General features: G+C 33.8%; 1 protein-coding gene across 18 annotated transcripts in view; it reads right to left on the bottom strand.

The window, feature by feature from the left end:
- Positions 1-23,060, bottom strand: part of LOC149166860 (uncharacterized) — a 163,166-nt gene that overhangs the window by 43,117 nt on the left and 96,989 nt on the right. The window contains exon 5 of one of the 18 annotated variants that reach the window (XM_089432806.1): positions 1,862-1,908. The exons of 13 other annotated variants lie outside the window; for them this stretch is intronic. In XM_089432806.1, the coding sequence (XP_089288932.1) occupies positions 1,862-1,908 (47 nt within the window). Of the gene's footprint in view, positions 1-1,861; positions 1,909-3,526; positions 3,659-17,730; positions 17,814-23,060 lie in introns of those variants that run through there. 4 more of the 18 variants (XM_089432813.1, XM_089432809.1, XM_089432798.1 and 1 more) reach the window with 4 other exon arrangements.

Genomic DNA, 23,060 nt, shown 5'->3' with positions numbered 1-23,060 from the left:
CCCCTTCATCAAAAATTACATCTTTTGTGACAATAAGCTTGTTACTTAGAGGATTATACAATTTATAATCCCTGCTTGTCTCACTATACCCAATAAAAATACATAACTCGCTCTTTTCATCTAACTTTTTTCTATTCTGATCAGGTATATGCACATAAGCCAAACAACCAAAAACTTTGAAATGATTAACATTAGGCCTTTTTCCATACCAAGCTTCATAAGGAGTCATCTTTTCCAGTGCATTGGTGGGGCTACGGTTAAGGATGTACACTGTTGTAGTAATTGCATCTCCCCAATAAGAATTGTTCAACCCCTTAGTTTGTAACATGCATCTTTCCATTTCAACCATAGTATGATTCTTCCTTTTAGCTATGCCATTCTGTTGGGGTGTGTATGTCGTAGTATGATGCCTCCTGATGCCATTCATATCACAATAACTCTGGAAAGCTTTTGAGCAGAATTCTCCTCCACGGTCAGTCCACAAACATTTGATCTTGCACCCTTTCTCATTTTCTACAAGGGCTTTGAACTTCTTGAATGTATCCAGGGCTTCACTTTTGGCCTTCAAAAAATATACCCAACAATTTCGTGAGTAATCATCAATAAAGGTCATGAAATATGATGACTTACCCAAACTTTTAGTCTGCATAGGATCACATATGTCTGAATGAACAAGATGAAGTGGGATGAGCCCTCCATTCAATTCCCTTTGGAAACCTTTCCCTTGCATGTTTTCCTTTAGCACATCCTTCACAAGCGTCCTTATGCTCTTCTACCTTGGGCAAACCAGAAACTAATGCATGTGAGGTTAGAAACTTCAAACTGTGAAAATTTAAATGTCCATACCCGAGATGCCATAGCCAACTTGAATCCTCATAAGCCATATTTGCTAGATTGTTGTTATGTTCATCAAACCTCAAGGGAAACATCCTATTTCTTGTCATAGGCACAATAGTGATCACCCTATTTTCCTTATTCTTATCATAGATAGTACATGTCTTATTTTCAAAGACTACTTTATAATTTTTCTCACATAGTTGTCCAATGCTCACCAAATTATGCTTCAATTGTGGAGTATAATAAATTTCATGAATACTTTGAAACTACCTCTTCCTCTTGAGCCACTTCATCCTCTACCTCTTGAAGAATTTTGGCTTTGCCATTTACCTTGACCTTGATTGCTTTTGGCACTACTGCTGCTTGCATCTTCATTCTTTGTAATTTGTAATTTAGAGGAAAAAAGCTTTCTCTACACCTTCAAAAGTGTCCTTCAATCTTTCTTCATGAGACATCAAGGATCCAACCAATTGATCAAATTGTAGTTTTGTCAAATCCTTACTTTACACTTCATTACTTACAGTTTCTCCAAGTGTAGCCATTTTATTGACCACATCTTTGACTCTCACACAATAGTCACTAATACTTTCAGCTTTTTGCGTCTTCAAATTCTCGAACTCTCGCTTCAATGTCTGAAGCTTGACCACCTTAACTTGATTACTACCTTGGTAAGCTTCTTGTGGAGTCTCCGAGGCATCTTTGGCAGTTTTTGCTTTTGATATTTTTGGAAATAAGCTCTTATCAAGAGCTATCAAAATGTGAAACAAAGCTTGATAATTCTTTTTCCTTGCTTCCTTTCTCGCTATTCTTTCATTGGTTGTAAGGGCATTCCAATCAACTCGCTCCTCATAACTTGACTCAACAATCTCCCACAAATCTTTTCCAATAAAAAAGGTTAGCATCTTAATACACCAATAACCATAATCGTTCCCATCAAATTTTGGAACGAGCATCTTGTTAGAATTCAACATGATTAACTTTGGCGAAATTCCAACAATAAAACTTTAACCCAAAACAATTTTACCTGCTCTGGTACCACTTGTAGAATATGAAATGGCTTCTTTATTCCAGCTGATAATCCAATATAATTATGAGGAAAAATACATTAAAAAAAAACAAATTAACAAATAAAACACAACCATTGTGTGAGCTCAAACCTACTGTAAACCTCATATTCCATTAACCCATTATCTACATTGTTATATAGTAAACATATTACTAACCATCCTAATAATTTGTTGTCCTAATTTTGTGTAGAGAACACAAAATCTGCTAACTAATTTGTTAGAAATTTGCATAACAAAATTAAACATTATTCCCAACATCGTCTAGCTGTGAACATTGTAAATGGATAATTAATTAGGTTGAATGTAAACATTTCTGTTATACAATTTAATGTTTTAGCATTATGCAAGCATGCATCACAATTTTAAAATTTTGATCACCAGAAAATGGAAATAATCGAGAAACCTTCACCACATGAAGGCTCCTCCCATAACACTTCACTTCATGTTTCAGCTTATCTTCAAAGTTTAATTTTCTTTTCATCGCACTATACAATCAATTTCAATATAATCAATCTATGTCTAAATGATTAACTACTAGAAAAGATTTTTGTTCACTCTTTTATTTCCTTTGGAAATTACAGGAAGATCAAATAAATAAAAAACTACTAGTTAAGAAAAATTGTTAAAATTTCTTGCAATAATGATTTTAGATCATTTGATCAAATTGTACTCGGTTAAAATTCGGATGAAAGTTGAAATTATATTTAAATGGTTAACAAATTGTACACTTTGCCAGTGTTCTGTGTCAAGGAAACGCCTTGAAGCTACGTACACCAAGCAAGAACATTAGTAGAAAAGTAGAGGAAATTCGATGACTGCATTGAGAAACCTACAACGTACGTCAATGACACCTTCAAGCTTCAGACACTAAAGATCATTACGGGAAGGAAGAAAGGAAATATGACTACTGAATAGAGAAGCCTACAACAAATGTCAGTCTGGGGTTATCAGATCGAAACACTTCCTTTATTCTGTGGTATCAGATCAAAAGATCATGGTGAGTTATCTATCTATTCGTCTAAAACTCTATACATGGTCAATCCACAATATATTAGGTTGGAAGGAAGTTAAAAATAACATAAATTTACTTCTGCACTCAAACAAGGATTTCTAACATAAAATTTAATGTTTTAACATTATGTTTCCGCTATCTTGGAAGTTTAATTTGCCTTTCATCGCACAATACAATGAACTTCAGTACAATCAATCTATGTATAAATAATTAAATACTTAAAAAGATATTTTAAGGCTTCTCCCCTAAAACTTCACTTGAGGATTCCGGTGATCTTGGAAGTTTAATTTGCTTTTCAATCAATTTCAGTATAATCAATATAATCTAAATGATTAAAAACTAAAATAGATATTTTAATTACTTAAACCCACTGGAGAGATCGTATAGGCTCTATAAATGAGAACTAAAATATACCTTTGCAGATCTTGTAAGCTCGATAAATGGTAACAGTCATTTATATGAACGATGTCTCAACTGCAATTTTTTAAGATGTTTTAAAACATCTTAAACATAATTATATTTTTTCATAGACTTAACTACCTATGCAAATTACTTAAATCTTCACCTAAAATTAAATGCTTCTCTCATATATGATGATGTATCTTGAAGCCACACCTCAAATCATGTTACCATCAAATGAGTATCAATGAAGAAAATTGCTTGGACATCCCATCAAGTTTCCATCAAATGTGTCATGGCCTCACGCTGTGGTGACTTCGTTCAACGTTGGTGTTTTGCGGCACTGTTACAATTTCACTTTTAGAATTACTCTTGCCAAAGACTATGCCACTATGCCTACTACCAACCGTTAATTTATTTTCTGTTCAAGTGTTCTTCAATTATTTATGCAGCGGAATTAATATTAAATTCAATTATCTTCTATATGCGATGACTATATATACAATAATAATGAACAATATTGTGATATGACAAAAATTGAAAACTATAGAGTAAAGGATTTTTTTCTCAATATTACGAATCAGTTAAATAAGATTACATTGGAGACATCAACAATAAATGACTATAATGAAATTGAACTAAACTTGATTAACTGAAACTCAAGTAGGAACCACAGTTGGATGAATGGTTTTGACACCTAGCATGTGGGTTGAATTTGATTCTCCAACACTCCCCCTTAATTACAACCACATAAAAATTCCATTAAGATGCTTGTTGGTCTAACTTCAACTAGATTTACTTTTTTTTCTCTTTTTTCACATCTTGTAGCCTCTAACTTGTTTCAACGTTTTATTCTTGTTGTATCCTTCAAACCTTAGTTTCTTAATTTGTTGGTGCAAGTCTTCCATTGTTCCAAGCTATCTAAGCATGTCCTTGACTTCTTCAAAAATAAGCTTGTATGTGGACTACTGCCACATGCCATCTTTTGTTGTGTTCTTTTCATCGTCAATCTATTGGAACATAAGACCATAATACAATTTCATCTCTTCAGGACTCCAATATCTGAAAATTTCATTAATTTGTTCATTATCCAAGTTTTCTTCAAAGTTCATTTCTATAGCTTATGTGGAGACTTTATCAAGACATAGTGTTGCAAGCCATGCTTTGAGGAAATTTAACTCTTCTATCATAATTACCTGCACATTGGAAATCAATAGTAAGTGTAAATACAGATGCAAAACCACATTGGTTATGTTCCTTCTACTCTACAATGAGAACTTTCTCACGTTGCTATTCCTTCTCTGCCTTTGCCCTCTATCTTTGTCTTTGTCTTCTCTTTGTGGGATTCCTTCTTTGCCTTTGTTTCTTCAGCTATTTCAAAGAGGTTTTGTTCCACTTGGTGTGCAAACTCAAGTGGGATTGTCTGAATAAATAGCATCATGTCGATATCATGTTTTTGTTGCATCATCTACAACCATTCATCTTTAGCCAATAATTCTTCATCAAAATTTTCATCGGCAATATAATTGTTGGGTTCACAATAACATTAACTCTTCCAATGGTAGCTTCACTATCATCAAAAAGCTCTCTTGTTGGATTCACGAAATTGTCATCACCAAGCTTTGTTGCTGGAATCAACAAATTTTCATCCACTTGTGGTTGCACATAATGGGGTTCAACAATTTTTTCATCTGGTTGTAGATTTCTGCTATAGATCCACCTTCATTTTCGCCTTCAATGCTCCCCCTTACATCAAAACTCCTCTCAAGGGTATCCCAGGCTTCCTTGGTTGTCTTGGCATCTAAAATTAGGTGAAGAATGTTGTTATCCACAGATTCTTTTATGTATTTTAATACAAAGAACCTTTTGCCTCTTCACTTCCAATTCTTTCAAAAAGATTTATACATCTCTAGTTGTTGCTTCGACTTGCTTAGCCTCTTGGATTTTCCCATTTGTTGAGCAATGGCTCATTGCGGCTCAACAAGCAAATCGAACTGCAAACATGGCTATTGCCTGCAATAAAAACATCTTTGCGCTAACTCCCTTGTTCAGCTTCTACAAAAAAAACAACAGATCTACTAATTCTCTATGAGGGCAACGCTTTCACAAAAAAATATTGCAATTCTCACAACTGATCTGATAAACGCCCCCTTCAAACCACACAGAGCTCACTCCCTCTTTACAAAAAATAAATGTATTTTTTGAAAAGAAGTTTCAATGGTCCTTTTGAAAAATCACATAAGTCTTTCTAAATTTTTGAAACAAATTTAACAAAGTGTAGCTTTTATAGAAATTACCCTTTTGTTTCACAAAAATTAAGCCCTTTTTTTATTACAAAGAAGTTATCTTTCAATAAAAATGAAGCCTTTTGAATAAAGTCCCTTTTACTAAAATATGCACAATTTGTAGCCGAAGAGTCGACGTTGACTTTTTTTAATAAACAAAAATTGGACGGATGAGATTAAATGTGGGGAAAATATGCTTCCTTTGAGAAGCATATCTACTGACATGTAGCTGACATGCGGCCACGGAACATTAAGTGTGTAATATCCCTCCCCTTAATAATATAATAATAAATAATACAAAATAAATAATAATAATATAAATAATAAATAATAAATCACTTAATAATAAATAATAATAAATAATAAATGTTAAATAATAAATGAATATACAAGAAAATAAATAAAAAATAATAAATAGTAATAACTATACTAAAGCTCTAAATAAGAATAAATAGAAACAAAACAAAAAAAACAATAAAAAAAAAATAGTAAAGCTATCAAAAAGAAGAAAATAAAACAAGAAAGCTAAAAATCAAAAGAAAAGTAAAGAAATAAATCAAGAAAGCTAAAAATCAAAGTCGCATGTAGACACATGGAGTGTGTGCAAGTGGTTCACATCCAATGTTTGCTCTATTTATTAGATGGTGAGGAGGATGGGAGGCATTCCATCTTTCCGAGATTCTATCTTTCATTCTCTTGGGAGAATGGTGTTCTAAGACATAGGAGTCACTGGCAGTAGTACATTGATTGAGGGCTCGAGGGTGGCCAATGGTAGCAAATCCTTGCACAATTGAACCTACGGTTGGGTGGAGAGTTGTCCCCAAAACCTTGTTGCGGTAAGCCTACTTCTACCACAGGTAAACACTATTCATAGTTGAATTTAATTACATGTTTATTTGGCTAGATAAGTGCCACTCGGATTTAAATTTAATGTTAATTATAAAAGGTAATTAGATATTTATTTTTTGACTGTTACATATGGTATTAGAGCATGGCTCAACCCTTAGGGCCTATGGGCATCTTAGAAAAAAATAAAAATAAAAATAAAAAATAAAAAATAAAATTTTTGGAATTTTTAACTTGACTTGTTTTGAAGTTACAGAATGGTTACTTCCAGGAGGCCGCATATTTTTCTACAAACCCTTGCTATACACGTAAATCTTTTATTTAGTGCACACTTACTACATAGTTATATTTTGATGGTGTTCATTTTTAAAGTCATTCCTATGAGTAATTTCCACGGCTAATCTTATCATGTACATATTTTCATTTCCGGCTCCTTCTTGCTGTCCCCTGCATCTTTACTAGTTGTTTATTCCAATTTTCTTAATCCAGAGACCACCCAATTATTTATAATCAAATTTCTTGGGAATTGTTGGGGATTCTCAAGTAGAGCCCATGGAGGCATGGAAAGCTTTGTAATTGTACACAACGTAGCGAAAAGGCATTATCCACAAATTGAAATGCATAATTATTGGGTGGGTAGTTCTTCTACTAAGATGTTATTGCAGCCTTTACACGGCTCATTTTCTTTAATCGTTTTATAGTTTAGAGTCTAGAGATATTGCTTATGTTGCTTTATTGTTATCTTGCTATTATCTCTTTAGCAGATGTGTGGAATTACTGTGATCTTTGGCACACTGATATCACACTTAATCTTGGAAGTATCAGGTTTAACTCGTACTTGAGAAAAGTATGTTTTTGAAATTAAATCAATCACTCTTTTTGGACGAGGGTGGCAGTTTGACGTTTAGGGCTTGTGTTAATGGGCGTCGGTCCCTTAGGCATCTGCATGGATAAACTCTAGTTTTCCTTTTAAATAGTTGCCTTTTTCTATATTTTCGCTTGGTTGCGCTCGAAAGGTTGATTAAGAAACATAATTATTCTTGTAAGAGAGTAAATACCAGCTCTTTAGGTTTATGGAGGTTAACATTTTTCTGTTGCTTTTTCTCATTCACAATTTTGGGCATATTTCTTTCTGTTTAAAGGCCATAGTTCATTTCTGCAAAAGAGTTTGTTTTGCAATGAGGGAGTTACAGATTAAACATGAAAACACAAAAGCCATCATTGCATATTAGTCTTTTCTAAAAATAATCATTTCTCGGTCTTGGGTAGTTCTACGCAATGTAATGTAGGGTACTCAGAGAAATGGATGGCACAATTGGCCTGATGAATAATCCTTTCATTTCATTTTCTTTAGAATTAGATTGGGGATACACATAATCCAATTGTTCCCTGATTATTATAGCGCTGAGCAATAGAAGTTTATCGCTTTTTATGAAAACTTTATTTGTGAAATAACAACAAATTAGTTGCAGAGCAGAGATCGTGTAAAAACCACTTTTCACCATTCTACCTTTGCCAAAACCTTCCTGCACAGATAGGTGACTGTGTGACCACGGTTTTACCATTGGAAACCGCAAGATTGGCCACAGATGCTGAAGCAGAGATTTAAACAAAGTCAACCATACACAACAGACTAAAAAAAATAAATAAATAAATAAAAAATTAAACCCTCGTGATTCCAAGATTAGCAATGCAGAGATTCATCACCAACAAATGAAAGTTAAAAATCCAAAAACAGAACTCTCCCCTAATTGTGCAGCAAAGAATTCCTATCTGTGCAGTAAAATAAAATCAAAGCCTCTGTACAATTGGACTCCGAGCTCACCAAAGCTTAAAAATCCGCACAATTCAAGTCCACACGCATGTCTAGCCACAATTGTCTCTGCCATATTTTTCAAATTTCTTTTGTCCTTCTTCACAGCTCAGCTCAGCAATGGGTAGAACGAAGCGCTGGGCTTTAATATTTTAAACAGATGTTTAAATTCCCCAAAGGCAGATGTATGAGTGGGCAAACGTATAATTGCTTTAAGTGCTAGGATTGCACATTCAAACCACATAGCGCGTCGCTTAATGTTAACAACAGAGTTTGATTCATTCTTTACACTGTTTGACTTTTCGATGTTAATAGAATTGTAGCGTGCAGTATGTATTTGGCATTGTAGCACAATTTATTGTTCCTTTTGGGTACTGTTTAAAGTTTCCATATAGTCTGCCACAGGGTCTTCAAGATCATAATGGATGACCAAGTTCTGATTTGCAAATAAGAACTCCTGTATAACTGTTGAATTTTGTGACAGAGTGTTGTCCTCAACAGCTCTGAAATCTTCCATTAATCCTGTATCATTTTGCTGGTGTATATCATACAAATATTCTGCTCATAATTTTTTTTTGGCAAGCTAGAAATATCTCCTTCCATGAGGCGGCCAGCAATGTCATCATCGAAGAAACATGTCATGCTTATATGTCCATTCTTCATCTTTGGCTTTCCTGAAAATGGTTTTCAACGGTAGCTTCAATTTTTTTTTAAAGGCAGTTCTATGTCTTCTTTTAGAGAAATAGTCCAAGACATTATGAGAATTATCTAGAGCTGTTTGGAGACTGTTACATACATCAGCATCTTTAATTTCTAAAGATATATCCTCAAGAAAATCGATGAAGAAATCATCTTCTCTATCCCATTCAATAGTGAGTTGATTGCTGTAAATATCATCAGCATGGTTTCATTTATTTTCTGTGATTGATTTCTTCTGGGTAGCTGAGTTACGATTCATATACAATTCTTCATCATGCACATTCACATGCATTTCCTCTTTCTGTTCTTTGCTTTGGCTGCAAATATTGTCCTCATCTCCATCAAGAATACATATGAGATTACCATCATTAGCATAAACGAGTATAAACAAATACCAGTTCTATATAATTTGTTGAAGGAACAATTATCTACCTTGGATGAGGAAATGGTACTATTGATTGTGTAAATGGTACTATTGATCTTATAGTCTGTGCATATTTCTCGACATTATTGTCAAACGAAACAATGGAATTGCAGGAACACGCATAGCCATGGCCGCAAGCTTACAAACTTCTATCTTATGCAGGAAATTTTATGGCTAAATGTATTGCAATTTAAGGGATTCGAAATGGTGTTGCCTTCGCGGGTGCGCTTGTAGGCAGACCATATAATTAATAAAATGATTTTTTTTGTGTTGGGGAGGAATAACCTTCCCATTCATCCGATCCGGTTCTGGGTCGGGTGGCAGTGTCTCTTCTTTATGGTGTGGAATATTTCTTTGATTGTTTGATTTCTTAAATCCCCTTAGAGTAATCATTTAATGGCTAAGTTATGATTGCTTAATCAGATACTCAAAATATTTCACTCTACAGCACAAAATTTCGATCCTTAAAAATCATGAATCTGTAGAATTAATATTGGTGTGACATATAATGATGAATAAATTTTCTTTCGAAGATCAAAGTACTTTCTTAACACAATAATGCCACCAAAATTGAAACAATTCTCTAAGTTTTATTTTTACATCATTACTACCTTCTAATTCATGTTTTCCATGGTTTATACTATAGAAATTTGTGGTTTAATTATGGTTTAAGTATTGTGATTGTTGATAATTTATGATAAAAACATATCTTTTTAAACTCATAACTCTGATAATAAGGATAACTTATTAACATTATTAGACTTTGATAATAATTATTATTGAGTATATTGGTTCTTATTTCTCTTACAAGGTATCTAGATCAACCTTCTTTTCTTTTACAGTTCATCAATTTTTTTTTATCACATTTTGATAACTGATCTGACTTTGGTACACTAAAATACTTTTTAAACTAGCTACAGCCAGCTTATTATATCCTTACAAAAGTCTGATATTAAATTATAGAAGTAAGACCTGATATTAAATTAAGTGTAAGTTAAAGTTTGGTGCACTCATTAGTTCCTCATTGGTTTTTCATACATCATTATACACAACAGGGGTGTAACTACTCACCACCGGTTCATTTTACTACACAGTTTACATAGCACTTGAAGTATTTGGATAATTGAAGTTGAAATTTTCCCCAATTAAAGTGCTCTAAAATAGTGAAATCTGATCCAGTTCACAATGGATAAAACTATGATATCTTATTACCTTTAGATGATCATTGTTCACTAGCATCTGTTCATTATTTTATTGTTCAATCTGATCTAAAAACACAGAGATAACATTCCTTGAATGTTGATCATACTATTCACTAATTATTTGGGTTGGATTGTTGTTCTCATTGCCCTTTAGCAATAGCAGTTGCTTGGCATTTCTTTGGTCTATTATTGCAAGAACACAACTCTCTCAATATGATCTTCTAATAAATTTAATTTTGCACTGCCATTGCCATTCAGATTACATGTATCTTCTCATTTACTACTATATTCTCAATGGCAAATCATACAGATTTGGATTTTAGTTTAGATGTTGAGTATAATATTACACGAGGTTTCGTGATTCAAGTGTAATTGCATATAGTGGATAAAGATGTCTAAAGAGAAATGGAAAGGAGAAACTTGCTAATGATAGTTCATGTGATTATGGCCAACTTGGATCAGATGTTTAAGGTGGTAGAGAAGAAGTATCACAACAGGGGTAAGAAATCAATAAGAAGAAACAACCTATTTTAGAACATAATGGAAGAGTTTGGTATAATCATGACTTGGTACTCTAAAGGTATCACTATAAGGTCTATCTAAGGATGATGCACATAAAGAAGAAAATATTGGCAATCAACTAATGAACTTGAAAAATCAGGGTAATAATGAAGGTTATTTTAAGGAACCTATAAGGTATGATAAATAGAATGATTGGAGAAGATAAGTTGTGTGCATAACAACATCTATTACAATGGGACAGCCACATTGTAAAGTTTTTCATAGGTGACTAATTATATGAATGAATTATGGATAACAAAACGTATGATAAGGAGATTTTATTATGTTGATGTCTTAAAACAGGAAAAGATAAGCGGATTACACTTGGTAGCTATCTTAATGAATTTATTTATCAGGTATTACCCAAGTTGGAAATAGTAACAACATTTCCAAGGTATATCAGTGCTATAGGAGAGGAGGAAAAACCACAATGATTGGAGGTGAGAAATTCAAGTCAATTTCCTAAAATGGAATGAAGTAAAGAAACTTCCATTTTTGAAGCCAATAGACATGGAATAGTAGGAAATCAAGACAGGGAGAAAAAGAAAAATATATCTATGAATATCGGGAAGGAGGAAATGAAGGGATGTTCTATCAAGAAGAAAGTTCTTTTAAAGGTATTAATGAGTAGAGCTAGAAACATGATTGGTAATGGTCATAATGATGATCTACATATTTTAAAAATGTGAAGGTGTGAAGTTGCATGATGACCAAATGATAATAAACGAGGAAGATATAGGAAGGAATGTGGCTAGAAATTTTATACGGATACCTTGAGAAGGATTGTGTACATAGTGACAAAAAAAAAAGTGAAAATCAATTAATAGAGATTGTACTTGACTCATTATTTCATGAGTAGGACTTCCCATAATGTTAAAAGAGGTCATTTCCACATAACACCTCACATTTAAGTTTAACAAATCCTCATGCAAGTATATTAAGCATGATATAAAATTAAATCATGATGAAAAAATGTTTATATGCAATTGTATATAGCAGTATTGGGATCAGTAAGCCAAAGGGTAAATGGATGCAAAATCAAGGGATTTTAATTTTGAGATAGACGATTTAAATAATGATGGTATCACTAGTAATATCTTAAACAAATTTCACCAAAATTTCCTTCTTGAAGGAAGAATATATGATGAGAGATTAAGACTCAAGATGATGAGGCTCATATGAAATTTAACGATGTACTTAGATGATTATACCATTGGTGTAAATGATCAACTAACTAGTTGAAAGAAATCGAACTGATTATTGAAAAGTAATTGACAACTTGATGAAAACATATTGACAATGTTTCATGTTATCATGCTAGGAAGATAATGATGTACATATGGTTCTTATAGTGATAAGGTATCCATACGATAGTAGCGATGTGCATAGGTATTATGACGTTATGTCAAGGTATATTGACATATTCATTTAACTACATGATGATAGGTATTTAATGTTCAATACTCATGATGGATATGATATGCATAACGTGGCAATGAATTATGATGTTATAGTATGAGGATTATCGACATGTGGTTCATTTATGTATAATTATGTTGATGGTATAACTGAAGCATTCGATAGTTCCGTACAAATATATAATGAGCATGCAGTTCCTTATTATTCATAATGTTGTGATTAACAAAGATGAACGTTCTCATGATGACATGCAAGAGTTGGCATGTGGATTATTTCCTATGATACTATGTTGGTATGGTTAATGCATTGGATGCATGTTGAGATGTGATGATTCACAGGGTTCCACAAATGGGCCGAGAGGGATGGTTTATTTGATGATCTCGTCTGAACCCATACGCACGAGGGAGAATAAGTAACACCATATGGGCTGGGGACAAAACTCAATCAAGACTACATATGCCAGTGGTTCCTTTGTCTTGTGTATAGCTCTTGATGGATAACTCTAGAAGAGCTATGTGACCATCTTGAGGAGGCCAAGTGCCTGATGTTCTAGGTTAGGTGCTTATTATTGGATTGGGATGCCGAAGTCTGGAAGGGATGTAAAGGACTTCGATGCCTGGGGTTGTGCGCCTTAGTAGTTGTGGAGGGAGTGGGCCAGCCTTGCGAGATGCCCGGAGTCATGGAGTACCGGACAGGATGCCTGCCTTGGGGCAGATGAGGTCTGAGTCAGGCGCAAGCCTTGGGGCCAGCCTTGGACTAGGATACAGACCGGGTCAGGTTTAGCTTGGTGCCGAAAGTGGGAAAAAAGACAGAGATTCCTTGAAATTTCCCGGGGTGTTGGGGAATTTCGATGCCTGCTGGTTATACTTGTTCAGCAGAGGGTGTTGGCAACCTGAAGTAAATAAAATAATAAATAATAAAAATAATAAATAATAAATAATACAAAATAAATAATAATAATATAAATAATAAATAATAAATCACTTAATAATAAATAATAAAAATAATAAATAATAAATGATATTTAAAATATACAAGAAAATAAATAAATAAAAATAAATAGTAATAACTATACTAAAGCTCTAAATAAGAATAAATAGAAACAAAACAAAGAAAACAATAAAAAAAAAAAAAAAAAAAAAAAAAAAAAATAATAAAGCTATCAAAAAGAAGAAAATAAAACAAGAAAGCTAAAAATCAAAGTCACGTGTAGACACATGGAGCATGTGCATGTGGTTCCCATCCAATGTTTGCTCTATTTATTAGATGGTGAGGAGGATGGGAGGCATTCCATCTTTCCAAGATTCTATCTTTCATTCTCTTGGGAGAATGGTGTTCTAAGACATAGGAGTCACTGGCAGTAGTACATTGATTGAGGGCTCGGGGGTGGCCAATGGTAGCAAATCCTTGCACAATTGAGCCTACGGTTGGGTGGAGAGTCATCCCCAAAACCTTGTTGCGGTAAGTCTACTTCTGCCACAGGTAAGCACTATTCATAGTTGAATTTAATTACATGTTTACTTGGCTAGGTAAGTGCCACTCGGATTTAAATTTAATGTTAATTATAAAAGGTAATTAGATATTTATTTTTGGACTGTTACAAAGTGACCTGTGGAAAGTATGATATGTTATTTTTTAAATTTTTAAATAAAATTTCATCAGAGTGTTGGACAGGCGGGTGGCACAGGAAAATATAATCAGAGTCGCCGACGATCAAAGTCGCCATAGATGCAAAGTCAAAGATTCCCTGATGATCAGAGTCCCTGGTGATGCAAAGGCGAAGAGTACCCCATGAACTAAGTCAGTTTTTCTTATTTTAATGGTCATTGGGATTGTTATGTGATGTCTCTACCTTATTCAATGGCAGAATAGACAGCAATACTATATTTGAATCCAACACTTTTGGCTCCATTCCATGAACCAATCCCAAATATTTAGATATATTGTAGGGAATAAAGTGGAGGATCTGAGTATGAAGTGGACTCCCATTTTCCAAAGGCCTACAAATCGTTGACTCAGTGTCGATAATATAATCCATGCCATATGGATGCGTTGTGTTAATTTGTGCGGCCCCTAAACTCAAATTTTGCTTGAGCCTTAGTAAAATTTTGAAGTTGGGTCGAGATCATGAAAAGTTAAAGGAGCAACAACCAATCGGAAGTTGGCACCCCAAAGCGCTAAGGGAACAGAGCTGTTCTCCTACCATCCACTCCTTTGGGCCACCAGTCAAAGGTCGGGTTTAGAATAACTAGCATAGTTGGGTCGTTGAAATATTTGGCAAGGAGCGTGAATCGGTCGTAGTTCTGAGTCCAGCCTCAGGGATATTTGATAATGGTTGTCCAAATGAAACAATTTACTAATTAAATTCAATTGATTTGAGTTAATTTAATTGTTTTATGATTTTGGGGTGGTATAATTTTTTATTAAGATTATAATTCTTTTTATTTAAATTAGAATTTTTATAAATAAAATTGGATTTTACACATTCTACAATTTTAACAAATTATTACCAAATTTAAAATAAAATAAATTATATAATATGTAAAAAAAAAAATCAATTTAATGAAAATCTTGTAGTACATTTCTTAAAAAAATTATATTTCTTCTTCATTTAAATTACATTTCTATAATTTTATGGATACATATTTCTCACTGCAAAGTAAAATGACTGTGAATCCTCCAAACGTACTGATTTAGATGCCACAACTTTCGTAATCCTACTAAAATTTAAACTTTGCTCCCTACTCCGTTAGATGTACATAATCTGCCACAATGATGGTTGTTCAGAGGGATCCATGTGAAAAGAGCGAGAATTTTGTACTCTTGAAAATGATCTTTAATACCTTATCCTCCACATTGAGCTTCCAAAGTGATCCTCATTCAAGAAATGATCAAATCATAGTGTATTGCGAATGCACACCCAATCACGAACTACGAGAAATTGGCAATCCTCAAGTCATTGTTAGGGTCAGGATATATATTTTGGCTTTACAATTTATGCACTTTCATGCCCTTGAACTATGCCCACTTCGAGAACTATGCCAACTGTATGTTTGTAGAACTCAACTGGCTTTCAAGGAAACTCTCTTTTCTCACACCATTCAATATCTTATTTGGAATAACACATTAAGAAATCCATGCAGAGGTCCAAGCATTACGCTCGTCATTTTCATATTCTAAACGTTTCATCTTATTAAAGGCCACATAATTTTTCATAGGCTCGACTAATATCACTTCCAATGATATGCGAGATCAGTAATATAACAAATAAATATGCAGAATTTGCTTGGGATGTATTTTAAAAAAATCATATGCTGAATTTCTACTTCAATGGGATTTTCTAATGTAAGTTTCATTTTATATGAGCATTTAAGGTTTTTGTGAATTTCATTTTATTTTTATAAAATAAAAGATAATACAAGATATCCTAAATACTTTAGCCACAAGGCTTTCTATTAATTTGTATTTTTTAAATTTGTTTTGCATTTTGGATTTAACATCATTATTGTTTTTGTTGCACCTTATATTTTCTTACAATCAATTTTCCCTCATCCTTTTCTTTTCCCGGAACTTGATTAGTGGCAGGGATTCAACAACATTATGTTTTGCACTAGAAATGACAATCATTACACGCGACCAAGAGTTTCAACAAGGTTGTGGTTTCTCTGGAAATCACAATCATTCAAATACATAGTATAAATGCACCATGAAACACAATGTTTATGTTACGTTTGCACAAGAAGGAGATCTTGATTTTAACGTCTACCCTAACAAAAATAGTAATTAAATTAAAAACTATATAATAAAAATCTTAAAGAAAAATAGTGTACATTGAATGGGATTATTCCTGCATAAGGCACCAGAGAAAATAATACTTAGCCAATAGTGTTGGCCTAAAAAGAAAATTATAATAGATATAAAACTATTTATTGAAATTATTAATCAACGATGTACCTATAAACAAAATTATTCTTAGGGTTTAATATTTTTCCCTTGGGTTTATAGTCCCTTGGGTTTTTAGTATTAATCCCTAGGGTTTATTATTCCCTTGGGTTTATAATATCAGACATGGTCAACTATAGTCAATCGTGGTCAATCATGGTCAACCATGGTTAATCATGGTCAATCATGGTCATCAATTGTCTACCATGTTTTATAAATTCCATATCCTACAGAGGTGGGTTGACCCTTACGCCTCAATATTTTAACCTAGAGCTCCGATAAAATTTCTCACATACCTATTTGACACAATAATAACAACCACCTACTATGCTCCAATCACTATCATTTCACTTCGATTAAATTTATCTTCAGATGTTGTCACATGCATAAGTATTCAATCATCTTATAAACAAGGATAACACATGCAATTATACACACATGCTTAGAGAATTCAACAACATAAAGAGTAAGGAGCCAACATATAGAACATCCCACGCAATTGAATCCAACCAGAGTAGCTAAAAGAATGTCACTTGGAATATCGAGCATCGCCACCCAACCTAGAACTGACTTCCTCGAGTTTTCCCCCGAGCTGAGAGTACTTGGCATGGATCAATGACTCTTGTTGATATCTTCAATGGATATTTAATGCCCTCTTTCATGATATGGTTTCCTTTTGTGGTGTCCCGCTTTTGGGGTATCTTTTTATCCACTTGCCTAGGTTTTTCCCCGAAAAGCTCGCATTTCTCTCCCGCAAAGTTTTTCCCATAAAAGCTTGCCTTTCTCTCCTTCAAGGCTTTCATGTTTTTCTTAAGCTTATCATCTTTCTCCATCTAGGAAACTTAATGGATATTTATCTCCCATTCCATTAAGCTTATCTAGAATCTGATCTAGAAGTCTTACCGTGAAATAATTATCCATTCCCATTCACCAATGGGATTTCATTTGGCAAGAATCTCATCTCTCAGTGTCTCGTTTTCCAAGCAATTAAATTATCTTTATATATTTAATAATAAAGTATTTACTTTCATTGTTAGACCTCAAACCTAGCTTTTTTGTTGCAATTCAGTCTTAGCTTAGGTCCGACATGATAGCAACAAAGTGTTACATACAACGGAGGGGTGTTACATACTCCCCCCCTTAAATTTACACCATCCTCAGTGTATTACTGCATCTTACAATTTATTTCCTCGTTCACAGGTATTTGTTTCTGAATTTACGGGTTCCCATGGCTTGGCCACCTGAATCGGATCTTTTGATATATAGGTTACAAAGGATTTCTACCAGCAATCTCCTTCCATTGCTACCTGTAACATTTGTTTCAATCAATTTTGTGAGAGACTTCAGATGCAAAAACTCAATTTTGTTTACCACAATTAATGTCATAACTTGATATAATAGTACTACTATTTGAGTAACTACAGGTTAATGTTTCCTGCCATTTAACTATGATTCCTCATTTTCATTGTATTTAAATAATAGGAAGAAATGCATGTTCTTCCAATGCATTTTTGTTCTTGTCGAACACTTGCTTCTTGCAATCTCCTTACATTAGTCACAACAATTCAAACTAGCACATTTGACCAATCCACATGTATAAAAGTATCACATTAGGTTAGCTCAAAACAAAACCATCAAAATCATAAATCTCATGTAACCATCATAACCCAATCGTAGATCACATGTAATCATCATAAACCAGAATCATAAATCACATGCATACTTAAACTAAAATAAAATACGAATACTTATTCTTTACTCAATCCTTAGCTTCCACTTATGTCTTTATTCTGCACACACTCTGGATTGGTTTCCACACCAGACAACCACGAAGTGCCTTCTCCTCAACCATATGCACATACACATAGTGTGCATCACACACATATAGCTATACACATAAACCAACATCATGCAATAACTAAATCCACACCCGTACCATATGTACCACATGTAAAAAATACCACATGTACAATGTGTAAACCATACCAAATGTTCATAGCATCACATGCACAAGATGTACCTTATTCACATGTTTTCAAACCATGTTAGTATAATTAACATAACATCAAGTTAACGCCAAAAATTCCTTTATTTATTCACACTACCTTTAGGCAAGTCCAATCAAACCATGCTTGGTTTGTCAATTGGAGAATAAGGAATCCATGGACCTATTCCACTTCTACAACCAAAGCATAACTAGATAATTTTATGTCAAAGTATTCAAGTGCTTTTATTTAGCTAATCATTTTCATGTATCTTGTGGTTGCAAGAAAATTTCAGCAAAATGATAACATAGAGGTAATCATGCATAATACAACTTTACAATACCAAAATCTTTGAGTTTTGGGATTGAATCTGTCACTAGACAAGGTCTTAATAACAACGGAATATGACCTCTGCCAAATCATAAAGCAAGCTTTTGATAGCTAATCTAGTATGGCCTTCAATATTATATTTGAAGTTTAATAACAACCTTAACCTTGTCTTTAGCCAAGAAAATAATTGTTTGGTACTCCAAAGTACACCACACATAATCTAGTTATGCCATATGATTTCCTGTTTTCTCTTTTTACCACTTCTCCCAACACTTTGTTAACCATGAATAATTCAGTGTATATCCGAAACCAATCGAATAATCAGTATGCAAGTACCTACACCTCCTATACATGAATGAGGGTTACACTACTCTCAATTCCACACCCACTAAGTTTTTAGGCACTATGTGTCCCAGGGTGTGAACCTAGGTCATTAACATGTTGATACCCCAACTTAACATTAAATCATGACTTGGTAGAATATAATTCATTTCTTGGAAATCCAATCAATTATTAAATTCCTTAAAATAAATTCCAGAGTAGTTTATGCAATAATTGATATGTTGTCATATTCAAAACCAGACAACACTATCCATGCAATATGACAGGTAGACTTCTCTAAGATTGCTTGGTAGGAAATAGTGGTACAAAAATATGCATCCCAGATTGTACGATTGTGAATTAATTTGAATAGATTTCTAGATATCATTTTATCGAAACCCATTATCTTACAACAATCTCGATTACCAGTACCACTTAGCCATCTTATATGGTTGAAGCATCCTATTGTTTTAACATAGAGTTGTTGCATGGTTTATTATCCTCTCTCTTCATCGTCTAGAACATTTTATATGTCACACCTTACTTGATGCATGCATTATTTTACTACTAGCATAAGATCCTTAGATCATCATAAGTTGTATTAATGTGAAGTCTTTTTTTTTACCAAAAATTTGTTAATTAATTCAGACAAGTCATGTTCTGAGTCTAGTGTACAATTCTTATTAGTTATTAGGCTACTCTGAATTGCTTTATTTCTATTTCCAATGCATCAAGCACCACCATATCTAATTTGTTTGTCATTTATGTTCTCATAATGCACGTATACTTTGTTTATATATAGTAGAAGCATACAGATCATTTCAATCTTATCAATTCCCCCAAGAAGTACATTTGTACGATCTACAATCATTCTACTAGAAGCATCTTCTTCTTGTTGCAGATTTTAAAGGTCCCTATTTGTGAGATATTACTGACAAAACCCCTTCTATAGCTAGATTGATATGCACAATCAAGTTGTGGAGTTTGAGGTTAAAAACATTGAGTTAACAGATTGGAATTTGAGTGAACTTAAGAATGTGCCCTTGAGCTTGTATTTAATACTGTCTTTCTGTTATTAATCGAGAGTACTAGGAGTTGCTTTTACACTCCCATTATGTATTTACACTAGATGTACTTTTGGGTGCCAATCCCATTAACCTACTTATTAGTCATAAATTTATTAATGTATGATGTCTTGACATGCATATAGTGAGTTGTGTTGCATGTGTGCACACTCTTCATAATTCAAACCCCAATTCAATCTAGATTAAATATAATTCGTGCCTCTTACATATCCCAGTTACTTTTATTGGGATATTGTTTTATGCAGAAAGAAACCTGTAGGTTCCAAACTATGAATGTCAAATTAAATATGCACGTTTCTATTGAATATCTGAATAATGACCCGGTAAAGATTTGTTTCCTCCAATAGTGTATATTTGGAGCATTTCTCCCACTAAGGGTGAATTAAACGGTCCCACTAGTGGCAAAAGCACATGCAAAAATGAACTATGTCATTACATATAGATGCACTAATCAACACAAAAATATTAAATTGAAACACAAGTATAAAAATACATAGTCTCCTACCACGTAAAGAGACCTATCTTTCATGATATTAATGATATTTCATGAGAAACTTCATGAATTTGTTCTAAGATGGAAACTATTTATTTAACCATCAATACTAATGTTGATAGAATTTCATGAACTTCTTTCGTATGATCTATATAGATTCCATCTATATACTTTTATTTTTTTATCTTTCCTCATGTTGGCCATGATCTATGGAAAGGCACTTGTCTATTTTATCTATTTTTGTTTTCCAGTTACCTCATAAGAGTGCAACATTTGTTCCCTTCACATCTCTTCTTTTCTTGTGACCTCTATAAGTATAAACTTAATTTGATTGAGCTATGTCCTTACATAGATTATCTTTACCGGTATTGGTTGAATTTTGTTAAGCTATGTATTAGCCCCCTAATTTGCTCTCTTTTTGCCATTTTCCCCTTCCTAAATCATAACCATTTACCATTGTTTTACCTTTTTTATACACCCTCATCTTGCACTAGTACAAGCACAGTAACATATTTCGTATAAACTTTATTTTTTATATTTTTAACTTAACTTAGCATTAATTAATCATTTATTACATGATTTCTTATTTTTAATCACTCTTTGTAACTTATCGATATCTCCAATGTTTATTTGGTAGTTAGAGTACTTATCATGACCACTGATCCTAGTGTAAAATCGGATCTTGCACCGTTGCCAGCACAGCAAATCCTTGCAACAGATTTGAACCTCCTTGATCATCGCCTCGTTTTGAGCAGCTTCAACCACGACAGCAAGATAGATCCAAAGGCAGTCAAGATCAGAGCACCCCGTTTTGAGCAGCTTCAACCACGACAGAAAGATCGATCCAAAGGCAGCCGAGATCAAAATTGTGAAGAACGAAAGTTGGAGATTAGCTAGGGCTAGTTTTGTTAACTATCTAAGTTTAAAGGCCGAGAAGCTAAATTCTGTGGTTGGTTATGTAATTGGTTGAATGATCTATTTTGGCCCTTGGCCAAAGATGCATATAATGTAGAATGTAAATAGGACTAAGGGAGTTTTTTGGATAGAATAGAGACACAGCTAGAGAGGTGGTAACAGGTTGCTATATTTTGTTATCGCTCGAATCTGGGCTAGACGATGTATTAACGTATGTACTTGTTTCAGTGAATTAATAAAAGGGAGCTTCGCCTTATGTGTCACAAATCGCATTTCTATATTTGAGCTGATGAATTGATTAAAGTACTAAGCAGCATTTTTAATTAAAAGGGAAATGCGATGGTTGGCTAGGGCCCAACCAACCCAGCATGTTTACCCTATTTCCTGTTTCTTGTAATTTGTGTTTATATTGTCAAGTGTGATTTAATTTCAAGCACATGCATTCATGTCTTAGTGACAGCGGATCCGTTGTGTGAAGTAGCTAAATTTCCTTTCTTGCACTTGATTTCAAATTGGTTTTCCCCCCCTGGTCCAAGCAGGAGAAATAAACCTGCACCACTGCACGTTGGTGTGATATTTCCTTTTCTGCAGTTACGTTTGGTTGGTTTTCCCCGCTTGGTACAAGCAAGAGAAATAAACCTGCACCAGTGCACGTTGGTGTGACATTTCCTTTTCTGCAATTTTGTTTGGTTGGTTTTCCCCACCTGGTCCAAGCAGGAGAAATGAACCTGCACCAGTGAACGTTGGTGTGATGCAGCAAGCCTTCTTAGTCTACTTCCCACAATCTTCTTTCTTTTAATAAATGCTTATGACAGGATAAATGTATATGGATTGTTTCTTTATTCCTACACTCTGTCAAGATCAAAAGCATTCATTTTTATGTGTGCAATTTGATTTAACAGTATAATAGCACTTGCATTAACTAAGCACTCATTTTAACGATTAAATGCTAAGTGCAAGAAGCTCTGATCTGATGCAAGAACTAGTTTCTTGACACGAGATCTGAGTGCTTTGAACTTGGAAAAGTTCAAGCCCTTCCAGGAAGTAAAAATCCTTTAGTAAAGACACCATTTATACTTTCTGCATAAATCTCTGTTCTTGCACTAGTGCAAGAAGACTGTGATAGTACATGACAGATTAGTGCAAGAAGGAAATCTCTGAAGAAGCAGGTTTAAGGTCCCATCTGATGAGACTGCTAAGTGTCTCTGCTAAAGAAAAACACACGCTCGGTAGTTAAACAATAATTAGCTAGAGTGAATGCAATTTATTTTTAATTCCCTCTTGCAAATGCATTCTTCCTTGTTCCAGTCTTAGATTATTTTGATGGTTCAAGTTGCCTTTTCTCTCTTTAGTTTGATTCTGCAATATTCATTTAAAGAAAGTAGGGATTTATATTAGAAGGATTCATACCATCTCTAGCATTAC

Source organism: Pinus tabuliformis, chromosome 5_1 (assembly GCF_031772625.1).
Source record: "Pinus tabuliformis cultivar Carrire ecotype Pingquan chromosome 5_1, CPIR1, whole genome shotgun sequence".
Taxonomy (NCBI): domain Eukaryota; kingdom Viridiplantae; phylum Streptophyta; class Pinopsida; order Pinales; family Pinaceae; genus Pinus; species Pinus tabuliformis.
Note: the sequence above shows the minus strand (reverse complement) of the source record. Positions and strands in the feature narration are given on the sequence as shown.